At 37.2% G+C, this 16,110-nt stretch overlaps 1 protein-coding gene across 10 annotated transcripts in view; it reads left to right on the plus strand.

The window, feature by feature from the left end:
- HUWE1 (HECT, UBA and WWE domain containing E3 ubiquitin protein ligase 1) overlaps positions 1–16,110 on the plus strand; it is a 138,825-nt gene that overhangs the window by 57,177 nt on the left and 65,538 nt on the right. For all 10 annotated transcript variants that reach the window (XM_031445133.2, XM_064483130.1, XM_064483128.1 and 7 more), the window contains 10 exons: positions 25–152; positions 689–829; positions 1,014–1,119; positions 3,249–3,374; positions 3,901–4,002; positions 4,457–4,537; positions 12,901–13,007; positions 13,281–13,458; positions 14,310–14,401; positions 15,045–15,256. In XM_031445133.2, coding sequence (XP_031300993.1) covers positions 25–152; positions 689–829; positions 1,014–1,119; positions 3,249–3,374; positions 3,901–4,002; positions 4,457–4,537; positions 12,901–13,007; positions 13,281–13,458; positions 14,310–14,401; positions 15,045–15,256 — 1,273 coding nt within the window. The remainder of the gene's footprint in view (positions 1–24; positions 153–688; positions 830–1,013; positions 1,120–3,248; positions 3,375–3,900; positions 4,003–4,456; positions 4,538–12,900; positions 13,008–13,280; positions 13,459–14,309; positions 14,402–15,044; positions 15,257–16,110) is intronic.

Below are 16,110 nucleotides of genomic sequence, written 5' to 3' on the forward strand. Positions count from 1 at the left end.
GTCCTCTCCCAATCTCCCTTTTAGATCCTTCCATGGATCCATACCCTCACCAGTTTGCCACTGCTCTCTTCTCTTTTTTATACCATCTGGCCAGCTATGATGCTGGTGGCGAAGCCTTGGTCTCCTGTGGAATGATGGAAGCTTTATTGAAGGTACTCTACTTTAAAAAATATGTTTGTGGGAAGTCAACTAAAAGAGAGTGTAGAGTTGCAAGTTTGAAATGGTTCACAGTGAGAGCAGTTAGCATAAGAACGCTTACCCAGAAAATGTTATACTTAATTTCTCAAGTTTGGCCTTCCAGTTATCTCATTAACAACTTTTAAGAGCAGCTATTTCCATTATTAAGAATTGATTATTTTCCAGCATGGTATGATAGGAGGCCCTGGGTACTAATTAAGACATTGCCACGTCTTATCATGACCTTAGTGGGGATATGTTTTCCTATGTGCTGGATACTGGGCACCAGCTTAATCCTGAAAAGTAGTTCATGTCCCTAATACCTCAGAAGATTAATTGCCAGAAGTGATAGAACTGTCATTTGGCAAGCACCAAGAATCAAACACATGTTTCTCCTGTACTGTACTGACTCCCTGAGACCTTAGACTGCATTGTTTCCAAAGGAGCACGTTTTTTACAGTTTTGTGTCTTTTCATTTGATTGGTTTTATCTCTTTTTCTCTCCCTGATAGGTCATAAAGTTTCTAGGCGATGAACAGGACCAGATAACATTTGTCACCAGAGCCGTCAGAGTAGTTGACCTCATCACCAACCTGGACATGGCAGCTTTTCAATCTCATAGTGGACTTTCTATCTTCATTTATAGACTTGAGGTATTATTATGCGTGGTGAGATCTGAGCCTGGGAACTATCCTAATAACCCTAAAGAGCGATCTTATTCCTTTTGTTTTTAGAAACCAATTCTGTAAGCTGCCTGTGACATTCTTTCGTTGTAATTCTTTTTAATCCCTGGTATATACATGTAAGATTACCTTATTGTTTTCCCCTTGATTGTAGCATGAAGTAGATTTGTGCCGAAAAGAATGTCCATTTGTGATCAAGCCAAAGATCCAGAGACCCAGTACTACACAAGAAGGAGAAGAAATGGAAACTGATATGGATGGTAATTAATAGTTACTAAGTCAATATTTTTGTGCTTGACATTTTCCTGTCATCCAACCTCAGTTTTCATTCTTCCTTATAAATTTTAAAGTGCACAACTGACTTGAGAATATATTTTCAGCAACAAAACAATTGTTGGGAGTAGAGATGGAAAGTGAAGCAGATGGTAGAGCTGCAGTAGAGCCCTACAGTCACTCCATGGTGTTAATCGGTTTTATTTCAAGACATACTAGCTGTTTTCTTAATTATCGGTTCATTATCTTCTTATTCCCACTAAAATGTAAACTCCATGAAATCAGGATACTGTTTGTTTCTCCAACAGTGCCTGATACATCGTAGGTGTTTAAATATGTGTTAGGGAAAGATACAGAGAGTGTAGACTCTAAAATGGGACACTCTGAAACTATCTGGCTATTTTGAGAAGGGAAGGGAGAGGTGAAAAAGTTGGGTAGAGGACAACTTTTAAAACATAAAATCGGAAAGATAGAAGACCAAATATTCTCCAGGTGCATCGTGTATGTCCTTTTTAAAAACCTCCCTGCCCCTCTCCCCCACTGTGCATAGTTCTTAATAATAGTACCAAAAATTAAGAACTGTTGCACAAAATAGCTTTCTTAGAATTTAAATTGTTCTTATCTTGATGACCTAAGATGTCATTACATGTATCTGTTACGCTAATGATAAAGGTATTAGGATTTATAACGCTTTCATTCTTGACACTAAATATCCATAGGTTGTCATTCTTTTTTTCTCTCTTTTTTTTGTGTGTGTGTGTGTGTGAACATAGTTACCTATGTATGTTGCTGTCCCTAGAAATTACCCAATTTCTATCTCTAGTCTACAGCGGGCAACTTGGCATTTGAGTTAATGGTGCAGAGCCAAGTGTTGATTAAAATGTGACATCTCCTAAATGGTGTAGTGTAGAAGACAATTTAAAGACTCACTCACTGTTCACTATAAATCAGTGGTTGTCAAACTTTAGTAAGCATAAGAATAAAGTGCTTGCTAAAGATTTAGACCCTGTCTACAGTGCTTAGATTTAGTAAATTTGTAAGTGAAGATCAGGAAATCTGCGTTTTTACAGCTAATCCAGGTGATTATGATGTACTGGTAGAGAAAATTTTATATTCAGTGAAAAGCAGGTTATAAAACCATAAGCTTGTGTTTCCCGTGTATAAGTAGGTACGTGTATGAATGTTTGTATATGTATATAAAAGACTGGAAGAAAATATTTCAAAAGTAAATAGTAGTTTATTACTAATGGAGCTTTATTGTATTTTATAAATTTTAATAAGTACTTGTGAATCTTGTCGATTAATTCAAATTATATCCAAGTATGTAAAGTAAAAGGGATACTCACTTCCCACCCACCATAGCTGCTATTTTGGTATAGTTCTTTTCGGTCTTTTTTTTATATGCATGTTCAAATACATATTGACATAAGTATATCACTTTTTAAAATAGGAAGATGACGTCATTAACATACTGTTCAGTTTAGTGTTGTTCATTCAATGTATCATAGACACTTTTCCATATCATATGTTCAGTATTATTATCATAATGCCTTTAATATTTATTATTAAGTTACTCTCCAAGAAAGCTCTACCCCAGTAGTATATGAAATCGCATATTTTACTTACCGCCTTTTTTCCACCCAAATTTGGTAGATAAGAAATATTGAAGAACTTCTTTTTGTAGGATTGTTTTAAATTTGCATGTCTTGAATAACTAATTGTATTAAATACCTTTCTATTTGTGGAAAGGTTGTACAGTTGACCTTCAAACAACACAGGTTTGAGCTGCACAGGTCCACTTATAAGTGGATTTTTTTCAGTGAATATGTACTACAGTACTACACAATCCACATTTGGTTGAATCCACTGATGTGGACCCTCAGATGTGTAGGGCTGACTGTAAAGTTACATGCAGATTTTCAACTGTATGGAGGGTTGGCACCCCTAACCTTTAAATTGTTCAGTAGTTAACTGTATTTTCATTTTGGGTTTCAATATTCTAATCCTTCTGCATTTTGATATCATTCATCTCACTTTATGGAAAAAATTGTCTCAAGCAATATTCCTTTTGTTGGTGCCTTTTTTTCTATCTAATTTATCATAACTTTTCCTTCAGTTGCAGATGTGACTATGGAAAGTAGTCCTGGTTCTTCCATCTCTATGGAACACCGGCTGGATGTTGAGTTACGGGCATCAAGCTCCAGCAGCACTAGTATCTCCTCTGGCCCCGGCCCTCGTCCTGGTGCGTAGACACATAGATAGACAGCCTGTCACACTGAGTGAATTACTAAACTAGTGAAAAAGAGTGCTTTGTGGGGAGCTTTACGTGGTTCATTTGAAGGTTTGCTTCTTAAAACTGTATTATTTTGCCACTCTGGTGTTCATTTATTCATATTAACATTTATCTCAGCATTTTATAGTTTTCTAACTATTCATACATTGATTATTTTTTCAAAGCAGCCATGATTGAGGGCAGATAATATTCAAAACAGGAACTGAGGCTCAGAGAGTTTTAATCTTTTTACTTTATAATTTTTCTTTTTTACTTTAGGCTTTTAGTTTTAGTATTAGTTTTGTGTAGTCCTTGGTGATTTATTTTTTTCCAGTTTCAAAGCTTAGGTAAGTATTCTTCCCAACACCCAGAGATCTCACTTAAAATGTCTGCTAGTGTTACTGTAGGTACATGGGTCTCTTAAAAATTGGTTTTATGTATCTGCTCATTGTGTTCTAACAGTGAACCCAGTATAATCCTCTTTCTCCCTTGCCAGGAGTCCAGTGTATTCCACAACGAGCAGCACTTCTCAAATCCATGTTGAATTTCCTCAAGAAGGCTATTCAAGACCCTGCTTTCTCAGATGGCATACGACATGGTATTTGATTCTAGATACTTTCTGGAAGGGTGTTTGACTCTCTCAGAGATTTGTCCTTTTCATACTTTTTAGGAAAAGGCCATGCCATTTTGAATAGCTTTTAGTTAGTCCTTTAGTATCACTTTTCCTAGATACAAGGATTGTTCAACTATTTTCATAATGATTCATTTTTTTTCCTTTTCTAGCTTTTGAATTTGTGTTCACTTCCAGCCTGCTACCCGACTCTGTCTCTCTGTGTCTTTTTTCTTTGATTTACTGTTGTTAAAAGGTTATTGCATGGACAAGGAATAAATAGAATATAAGGAGGAGACAAGTAAGGGCCATTAGATTGGAATCAACATAGACTTTTTTTTTAACCACAGTGTGGTATGTGTAATACACTGCTCCATCATCCCCACGCATCAAAATACTCCCAGTCTGATCATATTCTCCTTGATATTTCCTTTTCTCTTAGTGATGGATGGTTCTCTGCCTACCTCCCTGAAACACATCATCAGCAATGCAGAATACTATGGCCCATCACTCTTTCTCCTAGGTAAGTGGAGTTGTTACTTGTTTATACCAAGCTGGAATGACCTGGCAGAGTTCTTTGTGTTTTAATATCCTTGCAGGATTTTACTATCCACATTTGTCCACTGTGTGATTATGTATCTTTCTAGTTGGTGATGAAATAAAGATCAGAATTCAGTTTGCAGTAGACATCTATTTGTAGTATATTGTGAATCATTTGTAATAGGTATTGTTATTGTACATTTGGCTTTTTGTACTATACTTAGGCTGCAAGTGTGATAAGAAACATGTCTTTATTCAATGGTTGTCCCTAACCTTGGTCTAGAAAATCCAGTCAGAATGGTTTCCATTCTTAGAGTTGAATGTCAGACCTGTAAGCTGTAGTATAGAAAATTGTTTCTCACTGTAGAAAAATGCAGTTTTTGGAATCTGTGGGTACTTTACAGTTATTTATAGATATCCTTGCATTTTGACATTATCACTATGTTGAGTATTGCTGCTATTAAAATCTTGTTTTTATTAACTGGCACTTACTGAGTGCCATACATAAACAGGATAATACATAAGATATGTAGGTTTCTAAAATTATCCTTAAAACTGTAAAGAATTTAGTGGGAGGTATAAAAATAAAGAAAGCCTCTTTGTATCAGTAGCGTGCATTTTTTTTAATATTTTGGGGTGTCTGGAGGGAGTCGTTTGAGCTACTCAAACTTAGATACTTAACTCCCTTGTTGAAGCAATATAGGGTTTTTGTATATTAGCTTTGTATCCTGTGACCTTGCTAAATTAGTAGTTCATAATTGATTTGTTGATTAAGATGCTCTACATAGTCTGCACATAGTTCTACTTTTTTATAATCTTTATGCTTTCTATTTTTTGTTTTAATTTTTAAAAAATTTTTGTCTTACTACACTGGCAAAAATTTCCAGTTCACTGCTAAATAGAAGTGGTGAGAATGGGCTTCTTTGCTTTGTTCCTGACAGAAGGAAAAGCTTCAGTATTTCACCACTAAGTTTGAGGTTAGCAGAAGATTTTGTGTTGAATATTTGTTCCTCTTGATCAGGTTGAGGAAATGTTCCTTGTGTTATAGCAGCTCCATCTTGACATGGAGAGACTCTCTTTCAAGGTTAGTTTTCAGGTGGAAAAACTCATGACATTAGTCTTTTGGTATGGTCAAAGAAAGATTTGTTACACGGTTGGAGAAGTCCCAAGTCAAGGGGCAGGGAAAGATGGCCCCCTCTCTCTCTATCTCTATCTATCTATCTCTGGAAGAAAGCCCAGAACAGAGAAACTGCGAGTGCACAGGCCTTTTTTTATGAAGGAGAAGTTTAAAAGAGGCAGCAAGAGGATATATGTGCTTGTTAGGGTAGGGGTGAGGAGCAGGTGACCCCTCTCAGGATGATGCAGAAAGCAGGACTTAGAGCACAAAAGCAAACATCAATGGAGGTCAAAATTCCTTCTGTAAAGTTTTAATTCATCCCTGGCATTTGAATTATCATAACAACCTCCCAGGTTTCCTGTAAATAAACTTATACTTCAGAGGGACCAAATTTAGAAAGCCAACCCAAAATAATCAGTCCAGCAATTATTAATTTAGCTCCATAAATGATAGTGTAGAGCCTTTCACCCCAGGCAGACGACAACAAGGGAAAGAAATTAATGGGGATCTGAGAATCTCTTGGAGTAATATAATTGACTGTTTTGGTTTGTTGTTCTATTTGTTAAACTATTCTGGATACCTTTCCTATATTAACCCACATGCAGCAGGAGGTCCTCTTTAAGGCACAAGCTCCACCTTGAAATGCACAGTAGGTAGTTTAATGCTAATCTGTTACCAATTATCATAGCAACCACATGGCCTCCCTCAATGAGGGATTCTAAGTCTTGAGTTGTTTGGTTTATGTGTTTGGCCAGGAGTTATGCTGTTGTCTGGGCAGCCTCTATGAGATGAGCCTGTTACAGAACTGAAAATACTTAAACTTGTGCCTATTACACCAAAGATGGTGATTGATGCCAAGTGTATGAGGGGAAATCTTAGCTCATGGGGCCTTGGAGTTGTTATGAGTGATGTGGCAGCAGTTTAGGGACAGTTAAAACATTTGTGGGTATCAGCATCGAGGGTGGCACTATCAAGTATGTTGAAATCATCTAGGATGCTCGATTGATGGGAGTCCTGGCCTAGCGCCAAGACTTCGATGGAAAGTTTTATGCATTTGAGAAATAATTACAAAAGTGACTGAAAATCAATATTCCATTGTCTCCAACAGGAGTTGTGAGTATAATTTCTTACAAGAAAGCTGAGCTGATTGAATACCCCAAACAAGTGAGGTGACAGCATGGGCAAAAAAGAGCCCAGGGAGTTTGGAATTGAGCTGGAGTGGTAGAATCCCAGATGCAGGCCAAGCAAATGAGGCATTGCCAGGCCAATGAGAGCCAGAACGTTCCATGATATTTTCAGACCTGTGGTCTACAGGCCTTGGCATGCTGGAGGTGCCCGTTTATTATAGGAGACATAATTTTTGTGATCTCTAGTGTGTTTGTTTTTCTTTTTTCTGAAGTCTTGTGTTTTATGTTAGTGCTTTTTTTCATATTCTGAATCTTACATTAATTTTCTTAATGCCTTTTTTGTAACGATTATCCTTATATTTTATCAACATCTAAACTTAAAATTTCTTATCCTGTCTTCTGCTAAACTGGACAAAATAAGACCTTTAGCCTGCCTTCACTTCTTTTTCAGCATTCTCTTTGTTTTCTCTTTTTTAGTAATCCTTGACTTTTCCTTCTCTTTGATTCATTTTTAAATTTTGTTGGACTACATCTTTAGGTAATTTTTAGGGTGATACTTCCTTTTCTTTCAGAATTTTGTGGGTGTTTCTCCATTGTCCTTTTATGTTACATATTGTAGATAACCATCATGTTAAACTGATTCTTGATCCTTTGTAGGTAACTTAATTTTCTCTTTATCCTTGAAGCTCACAAATTTTACCAGGATGTATTTAGTTCTATTTCTTTTCAGTGTTCCCTCATAGCACTTGGTTAGGCCCTTTTAAAACTCTGAATATTTTTTCCTGCTTCAGGAAAATTCCTTTTAACTTGCATATTCTCTTCTGGAAACCCTACTGTGTGGCTAATAAGACTGCCATATTGCTCTCATGTCATTTTCTGAGAGAATTTCTCTGTGTAATCTTTCAAGATGCCTATTGCATTATCAAATTTTTTATTTTTTTATATATGTTTTTAATTGCCAGCTATTTCCTTATTTTTAAGAGACTGTATGTCTTAACAGATTATTGCTATTTTATGGAGTTAGTGGATTCTAGAATTTTATTTTAATCATAAATTTTTGAGAGTTATTGTAGCTCTTTTAGGAATTAGTTGGTTAGTCCCATCTGGAGCTAATTAGTTTTTGTGTATCCTTTTTAGAACTCTAATTCTTAATCATCTGTTAATTCTAAAAGAGGGTTTAAACTATCCCTGTTGCACAGTAGCATTATGACATAGCATTATAGTTAGACCTCCTTAAAATAACAGATTGAATGTCTTAGTAATCTCTAATAAACACTAATTTCAGTTTATGAATACTCAATTTTAGTAGCTCCTTAGAATTTAGACATTTGCACAGATGAAAATCTATGGAGGGGTCTGTCAAATACCAGTAGAAACCCGGAAAAGGACTTAAATTTTCCATAAGTTTATAGCTATCAGAAATCACAAAAACCATTAACAACTGTCGGTCCCACTAATTGTCATATATCTGCCATTTCAGTGGCATTTGCAATAGATGAGAGGTGCTCTGTTTCAGTCTTGAACTGAAAATCCTGATTTCTTTTAGATCTCAGGTATCTGTATTACAAGTTTTTTTATACATGGTCTATGGATATTGTATGTGCATGCACCTTTGTCAGGTTTTAAAATCAAAGGTTTTGTTTGTTTGTTTGTTTTCTTCTGTTTTTTGACTAAAGGTAGATTAATTTAGAGAGATACATAGTACATAGAGTGTAGGCTGTTTTAGAAGATGAGAGAAAGGCCACGAGGTGTGGAGGTTGGGTGCTCGGGTTAGAATAAAAGTAGATACACACTCCATAGACAGAGTGGGGGCCGTCTCCAAAGAGAAGGGAGCGAGAGGAGCAGCCTAAAATCAAAGTTTTAAAAATCTCATTAAATGAGTTAAGAAGTCTTGTTTAATTGCCCCTAGAAGGTTTAATAACACATTTAAAACTGTTTGGCTTGGTTCCTTTCTGTTACTTGGTAGTTTTTTGTTTTGTTTTGTTTTTTGTTTGTTTATTTTTCAGTTTTATTAGGTAGGATTGTTACAGTTTGTGCATATACAATGTATTGCATGCAAATATATACATAATATACTGCACATATTTTTAAATTTACATATATGTACTGTTCATTGTTTCTAAGAATGTTTAGAGCTTTAGCTTTTTTTTAAAACTTACATAGTTATCAAAGGAATAAAGCCAACCACAAAATAAGAATTAATTCACAAAGATACATACACCCTGCTGTGAACAGCAACATTATTTATAATTGCTAATATATGGAAGCATCGTAAGTGCACATCAATAGATGAATGGATAAAGAAGATGCAGTGTATATATGTAGTGGAATACAGCTCACCCATAAGAAGGATATTTTGCATTTGCAGACCTTCATTCACTTCTTTTTTCCGCTTCAAAAACCAGAATTTTGTAACTGGCATAAACATTTCTATTGCATCAAAAAGAACAAAATACCTAGAAATAAACTTAACCAAGGGGGTTACCTATACTCTAAAAACTGTAAAACATTGATGAAGGAAATTGAAGGTGATACAAAGAAATGGAAAGATATCTTGTGCTCTTGGAAGAGTCCACATTATCAAAATGGCTGTACTGCCCAAAGCAATCTACAGATTCAGTGCAGCCTCTGTCAAAGTCCTCACATTTTTCACAGAACTAGAACATACAATCCCAAAATTTGTGTAGAACCAAAAAAGATCCCGAACTGCCAAAACAATCTTTTCTAGGTTTTTTTTTTTCTCTCTTTCCTTTTTGTTCTCTTTTCTTGTGGTTTGATGACTAGAGAAGTTCCTTTAACATTTGTTGTAAAGCTGGTTTGCTGGTGCTGACTTCTTTTAGCTTTTGTTTATCTGTGAAGCTTTTGATTTCTCCATCAAATCTGAATGAGAACCTTGCTGGATAGAGTATTCTTGGTTGTAAGTTTTCCCCTTTTATCACTTTAAATATATTGCACCACTCCCTTATGGCCTGTGGAATTTCTGCTGAAAAATTAGCTGATCACCTTATGGGAGTTCCCTTGTATGTTATTTGTTGCTTTTCTCCTCCTAATTTTAATATTTTCTCCTTATCCTTAATTTTTGTCAATTTGATGACTATGTGCCTTGGTGTGTTCCTCTTTGGGTTGATCCTGTGTGGAACTTTGCACTTCCTGGATTTGGTTGACTGTTTCCTTTCCCAAGTTGGGAAGGTTTTCAGTTATTATCTCTTCAAAAATATTCTCAGGTCCTTTCTCTCTCTCTTCTCTTTCTGAGACCGCTGTAATGCAAATATTACTATGCTTCATGTTGTCCCAGAGTTCTCTTAAACTGTCCTTGTTTCTTTTCATTCTTTTTTCTTTTTTCTGTTCTGTGGTAGTGATTTCCACTAATTTGTCTTCTAGCTCATCGATCTGTTCTTTTGCCTCATTTAGTCTATTCTTGGTTCCTTCTAGTGTGTTATTCATTTCAGTGATTTTATTCTTCAACTCTGTTTGGGTATTCTTTATATTTTCCAACTCTTTGCTAAAAACTTCACTCTGTGCATCTGTACTTCTCGAGTTCTCTGAACATTTTCGCCATCATTACTTTAAAGTCTCAGGTAAATTGCCTATCTCCTCATCACATATTTCTTCTTCTGGGATTTTATCTTGTGCCTCGGCCTGGGAGATATTCCTTTGCCAACTCATATTTATCTTTCTGTTTGTATTTTTAGGTAAGTTAGTTACTTTTCTCAACCTTGGAGAGGTGACCCTCTGTGGGAGATGTCTTGTGCATCGCAGCAGTACACTTCTCTCTTGTCAACCAAGGACCAGGGTCCAGCCAGTCCTAATGTAGAGTCTGGCCTTTGTTTGTGGATTCCTTCCACAGGCTTTGGGATTGTTGTTTTCTTATTTCTGGTATCTGCACCTGGTGGATGAGACTGGACTAGACGCTTATGCAGGTTTCCTGGCAGGATGAGCTGGTGCCTGCCCACTGGTGGGTGAAGCTTAGTCCTGGACCTCCAGTGGATAGGGACTTGTCTAGAGGCCTATGTGGCTTAGGAAGTGTGCTGATGGGTGTGGCTGTGTTCCCACCTGTATGTTGTTTGGCCTGAGACTTTCCTACAGGCTGTTGGGTGGGGCTAGTTCTTGGTGCTAATGATCCAATCAAGATGTCAGCCTCCAGGAAAGCGCATGTAGATCAACACTGCCGGAATGTCCACCACCAGCTTTTATGTCCCCTGGGTGAGCTGCAGCCATCTCCCACATCCCCAGGAGACTCTAAAACCAGCAGGCAGGTCTGGCCCAGGTTCCTGTGAAATCACTGCCTCTGCCTTTGGACCTGGTGCACGTGAGATTCTGTGTACGCTTCCCAAGAAAGTGAAGTCACTGTTTCCCCCAGTCCCAGGGGGCTCCTGGACTTAAGCCCCACTGGCCTTCAAAACCAGATGTCCTGGGATCTCCTCTTCCTCCCCGTATGAGAACCTGGGGCTGGGGAGCCTAACGTGGGGCTAAGAACTCTCACTCCTGTGGGAGGGACTTTGCAACTTAATTATTTTTCAGTCTGTGGGTCACCTACCTGGGGGGTAATGGGGCCCAATTATATATCAAGCACACCCCCTCCTACTGTCCTGCTGTGGTTCCTTCTTTATGTTTGCATTTGAAGATGATCTTCTTTGCTAGGTTCCAGTGTTCTTTTCAATGGTTGTCTACCAGTCAGTTGTGGTTTCGTTATAGTCAGGAGGAGAGGCGAGGTCGTGGTCCTACCACTCCATCTTGACCAGAAAATCCAGTTTTTTGTTTTGTTGTTGTTGGGTTTTTTTGTTTTGTTTTGTTTTTGGCAAGAGGAGGTAATTAGGTTTACTTATTTCCTTTTTTTTTTCCATGGAGGTGCTGGGGATTGAACCCAGGACCTTGTGCGTGCTAGGCACTGAGCTATACCCTCCCCCTGCTATCATTTTTTGAGGGTCAGTTTTTACGACATTTTCTTTAAAAAGCATTGCATTTCATTGTTAACATAGTTTATAAAATAATTTTTTGTTCTGTATCCAGTTAAATCCTGTTTTCATTGCTAATGTGTATTACTCTCTTTATTTGATTTCCCATAAGTTTGTAAACTTTTTCAGTCTTTTCAGAGGACTGCTTACTGGTTTTACTTATTTGTGCTTTTTGCTTATAGTTTCACTAAATTCTGCTTTTTCTGTTGATTTCTTCTAGCTTCGATTTTGGTTACTTTTTAATTAATGCTGTATTGTTCCCTCTGAGTAGAGTTTTTGCCATGTTCTAGAAGCATTGATAGTAGTTTTATGGTGCATTTCTAAATGTTGTCAAAAATTGATCAGATTAATACCCAAGGGCTCTTCACATTGCTGATGGTATTTTAAAGTTGCTGAAAGGGCTTTTTAGAAGACATTTTGTCCATTTCATCAGTAGGTTTACATTCACTTTAACCCAGCATACCCATACATACCCATCTTGTGTTTTTTTCCTGCTTAAGCAGACAAAAAAAGATATATATTTAGGTTTATCAATTCTCACCATTATGGACTGGTTTATATATATGGTGATATATGTATTTAGTGGAACAGTATGCAGCCATTCAAATTGAATGAGTTGCAGTGACAAAGGAAAGATAAAGGAGGTTATATGGTACATATTACAATTGAAAAAACAAGTTAACCTCACTCATAAATATGCTCATAAAAATCTTAAATTTGGAAGGTTTTATTTATATATATATTTAATTGTATATATTTAAGGTGTACAACATGATCTGATATACATAGTGAAATGATTTCTGTAGTCAAGCTAATAAGATAACAAACTAACACATTATCTCCTCACATAGTTAACCTTTTTTAATGTGATGAGAGCACCTGAAATCTACTCTTTTAGCTATTTCTACTACTCAGTCCAGTATTATTGACTATAATTGTCATGCCTGTACATTGCCCCATACAAATCTTAAAGGATAAGTCACTAAATTCCTAATAGTGATCAATCTCTGATAAGCATTATTAAGAACTTTTATTTCATAGTAAGCACGTGCATTAAATTCTTGTACATTAAGTTCTCTTTTTTGTTTTGTTTGAGCCTTTGGAGTTTTTCCCTAAGTTTCTTATATTTCTCATCTTTTTTTTTTAGCTACTGAAGTGGTGACTGTGTTTGTATTTCAAGAACCATCACTGCTTTCCTCACTCCAGGACAATGGATTGACTGATGTCATGCTGCATGCACTGCTCATCAAAGATGTGAGTTCTTTCTGCTGCTCTGTAAAAAATGCTCCATGCATACCCCTTATTTTGTTTGTGAAAACAAAATACAGAAACATGAATACACATAGACTTGAAAAGCAGTCTTATGGCATGAAAATCCTCTCTTATCTACTTTGTGTAGTATTGAAACTAATTGAGACCTGGTTATCAGGATCCTTTTTATCTCTGTGCAGTACCCCTGGCCAGTCTCCTAATGTCTACACGTGGACTCTTTCAGATGTCTTCAAGCTCACTTTATCTTCTCCCTAGGTTCCTGCTACCCGTGAAGTCCTTGGCTCTCTCCCAAATGTATTCAGTGCACTCTGCTTGAATGCCCGAGGTCTTCAGTCATTTGTACAATGTCAGCCTTTTGAACGTCTCTTCAAAGTTCTTCTGTCTCCAGATTACCTCCCAGCAATGCGGAGGAGGAGGAGTTCTGATCCTCTTGGTAAATCACCAGGGATTTATCTTATTATAAATAATTGGTTTGCTGTTGTGCCAAGGTTTAGGTGATTATCAAGCCACCTACTGGCAAGGAAACCCTTCCTTGATTTCACTTCATTTCTCTGGCTAGGTGTGCTAAGCTTAATGGCATTTATCACTGTACATTCTATTACAGGTAATTCATAATATATTTCCTTGCTTCTCAACAATTCACTATTAAATGTACTTTCATGGTGCTGGTGAGAAATAGGTATTAGAGTACCAGCAGGAGACTTTCAGGTCCACCATTTACAGCAATAGGAGATATGGAGTCACACATACAGATCAACAGTCACAAGATGATGATCCTCACAGTCCTGTGTTCTAATATCCAAGTCCCTAAGATAGTCAGTCACAAATGAATAGATTTCCTTCTCAGTGTATTTGAGAGCAGATCATTGAAGCATAGCAAGAAGGTAGGACTCCAGAAAAAATCGAGTTTTCAAGAATGTGCTTTGTGCTTTCAGCTACCACTGTAGCATTCTAGCCACTATCATTCGTTACTGGGGCAATCAGAGGATTAATGGCTTATGCTTCTTTTCTCACCTGACAGTGCTAGTTCAGACCCTGACAGTAAAGATTATTAGGATGGAATGTAGTACACACTTTAAAATATGTTTACTAGACTGATAAGTTTCCTTCTTCCTTCCCAGTGGTTTGGTTGCAGAAGTTGGTGTGATTTCGTTCAAGAAAGCATGACATTAGAAAATCATAACAACCAGCTCAATTTCTTCTTTCCTTCTTACATTGGCACAGAAAATAGCTCAAGCTCTGTCTTCTTCAGTCTTTCTGACAGTTCCATTTTTTGCTTTAAAGGGGATACTGCATCCAACCTGGGGAGTGCTGTTGATGAGCTCATGAGACATCAGCCCACCCTCAAAACAGATGCAACGACTGCGATCATTAAGGTGGGAAGTGATATGGCTTTGACCATGGGCATGAGAGAGCAGTGAAGTGGGAGTTTTTAGGAGAAGGTTTGGCCTACTGGAGGTCATTTAGATTCTTGGACTATGCCTATAAGAGGATTATGTCTGCCTCATTTTATCCAAGTCCTTGGGTTAGTCTCCCCCCTTCACCCTCCCCAAAAGTCACTTAAATATTGCTGTCTTATATAGAATATTAGGAAGTTGCCAAGGCTTAGCTTCTGTTTGTAAAAGCATATTGCCATTTCTGATCTTTGTTGCTTGATTTTTTGGGTTTTAGTTTGGGTTTGTTTTTTTTTTTTCACATGTACTAGCCCTGTCTTGCCTCTTAAGATTGTTGAAACTAGTATATGAGTTACTGGTGCTTGGTGAATCAGAACATGGAATCAGATCAGTCAATCACTTAACAGCCATGTGACCCTGAAGATATTATTTAACTTCACAAGACTTCAGTTTCCTTGTTTTGTAAAGTGAAATTAATGACTACACACCAGGAATGGTGTATATAACATGTACATAAAATGTTTTGGCATTTCTTTGTATAGCACATAGAAAGTGCTCCAAAAATGTTAGTCATCCCCCTGTTCCTTAATTACTGATAAATAATCTTACTTCCTGTGCCTTTCAGTTACTTGAGGAAATCTGTAACCTTGGAAGAGACCCTAAATACATCTGTCAGAAGCCATCAATCCAGAAGGCAGATGGCACTGCCACTGCTCCTCCCCCAAGGTCTAATCATGCTGCAGAAGAGGCCTCTAGTGAGGATGAGGAGGAAGAGGAAGTACAGGCCATGCAGAGCTTTAATTCTGCCCAGCAGAATGAAACTGAGCCTAATCAGCAGTAAGTGTTCACAAGACAGGTTCTCTAGCCTTGTGATATTGAGCATGTCGTTTTCGTCTATAAAAATGAGGGAATTGGATTAGATCCAGTTGTAAGGTTCTTCTGGCCCTACATGTGTGTAGTTTTTCTTTGTTTGACCTTTGTGTGTCATTTGTGCTTTGGTGTTTCTAATTGTTTTGGTTGCCTTAGCAAGCTATCTTTCTTAAAACTGTTCATGAGATTGAATCAGAATTCAGTATATTAAGTTCAAGGGCCTTCCTCAGGATTTATTTTCCCTTTGTTGATTTGGTATTCCACGTCATCAACTGCTTGATTGTTTTCCATAAGGAAGCACATATGAAACACATGGCACTTTTGAAGCTGTCTCCTAAGAAGTTCTTAAGAGATACTGGGATTTGTTGTTGGTTGGTCTTTATTTTTGTCATTTGATTAATACCTGTTCATTCCAGATAAATCAGAAGGCTTTGGAATGTACTCCTGTATGATTATAACCAGGCTCAGTAAATTTTCCTTCTAATTTCCATTTATTTGAGGTTTGTTCTACATTAAAATTGATTACCTGGATGGTGAGATAGGGATGGAGTGAGCTTAAAGATTACTGGTAGGTAGTCCACTGGGTTCTTTGAGCTTACTGTGTTTGCGTGTAAGGGATGAAGTGCAATTATTTAGTTGTAACTCTTAATCACTTTCATGCTAGAAGTGGGTGTGATCCCTCTGGACGGTCACATTCACTCATTTAATAAGTGTTCTTGGTGTATAGATAAGTAGTTTTGAGAAAAGCATGAACATTTTAGGGGTGAATATAAATGGGTTTGAGCTGATCTCAAAGGGTGATTTGGAACTTGAGAAGATTA

The sequence above is a fragment of the Camelus dromedarius genome, chromosome X (assembly GCF_036321535.1).
Source record: "Camelus dromedarius isolate mCamDro1 chromosome X, mCamDro1.pat, whole genome shotgun sequence".
Taxonomy (NCBI): Eukaryota; Metazoa; Chordata; class Mammalia; order Artiodactyla; family Camelidae; genus Camelus; species Camelus dromedarius.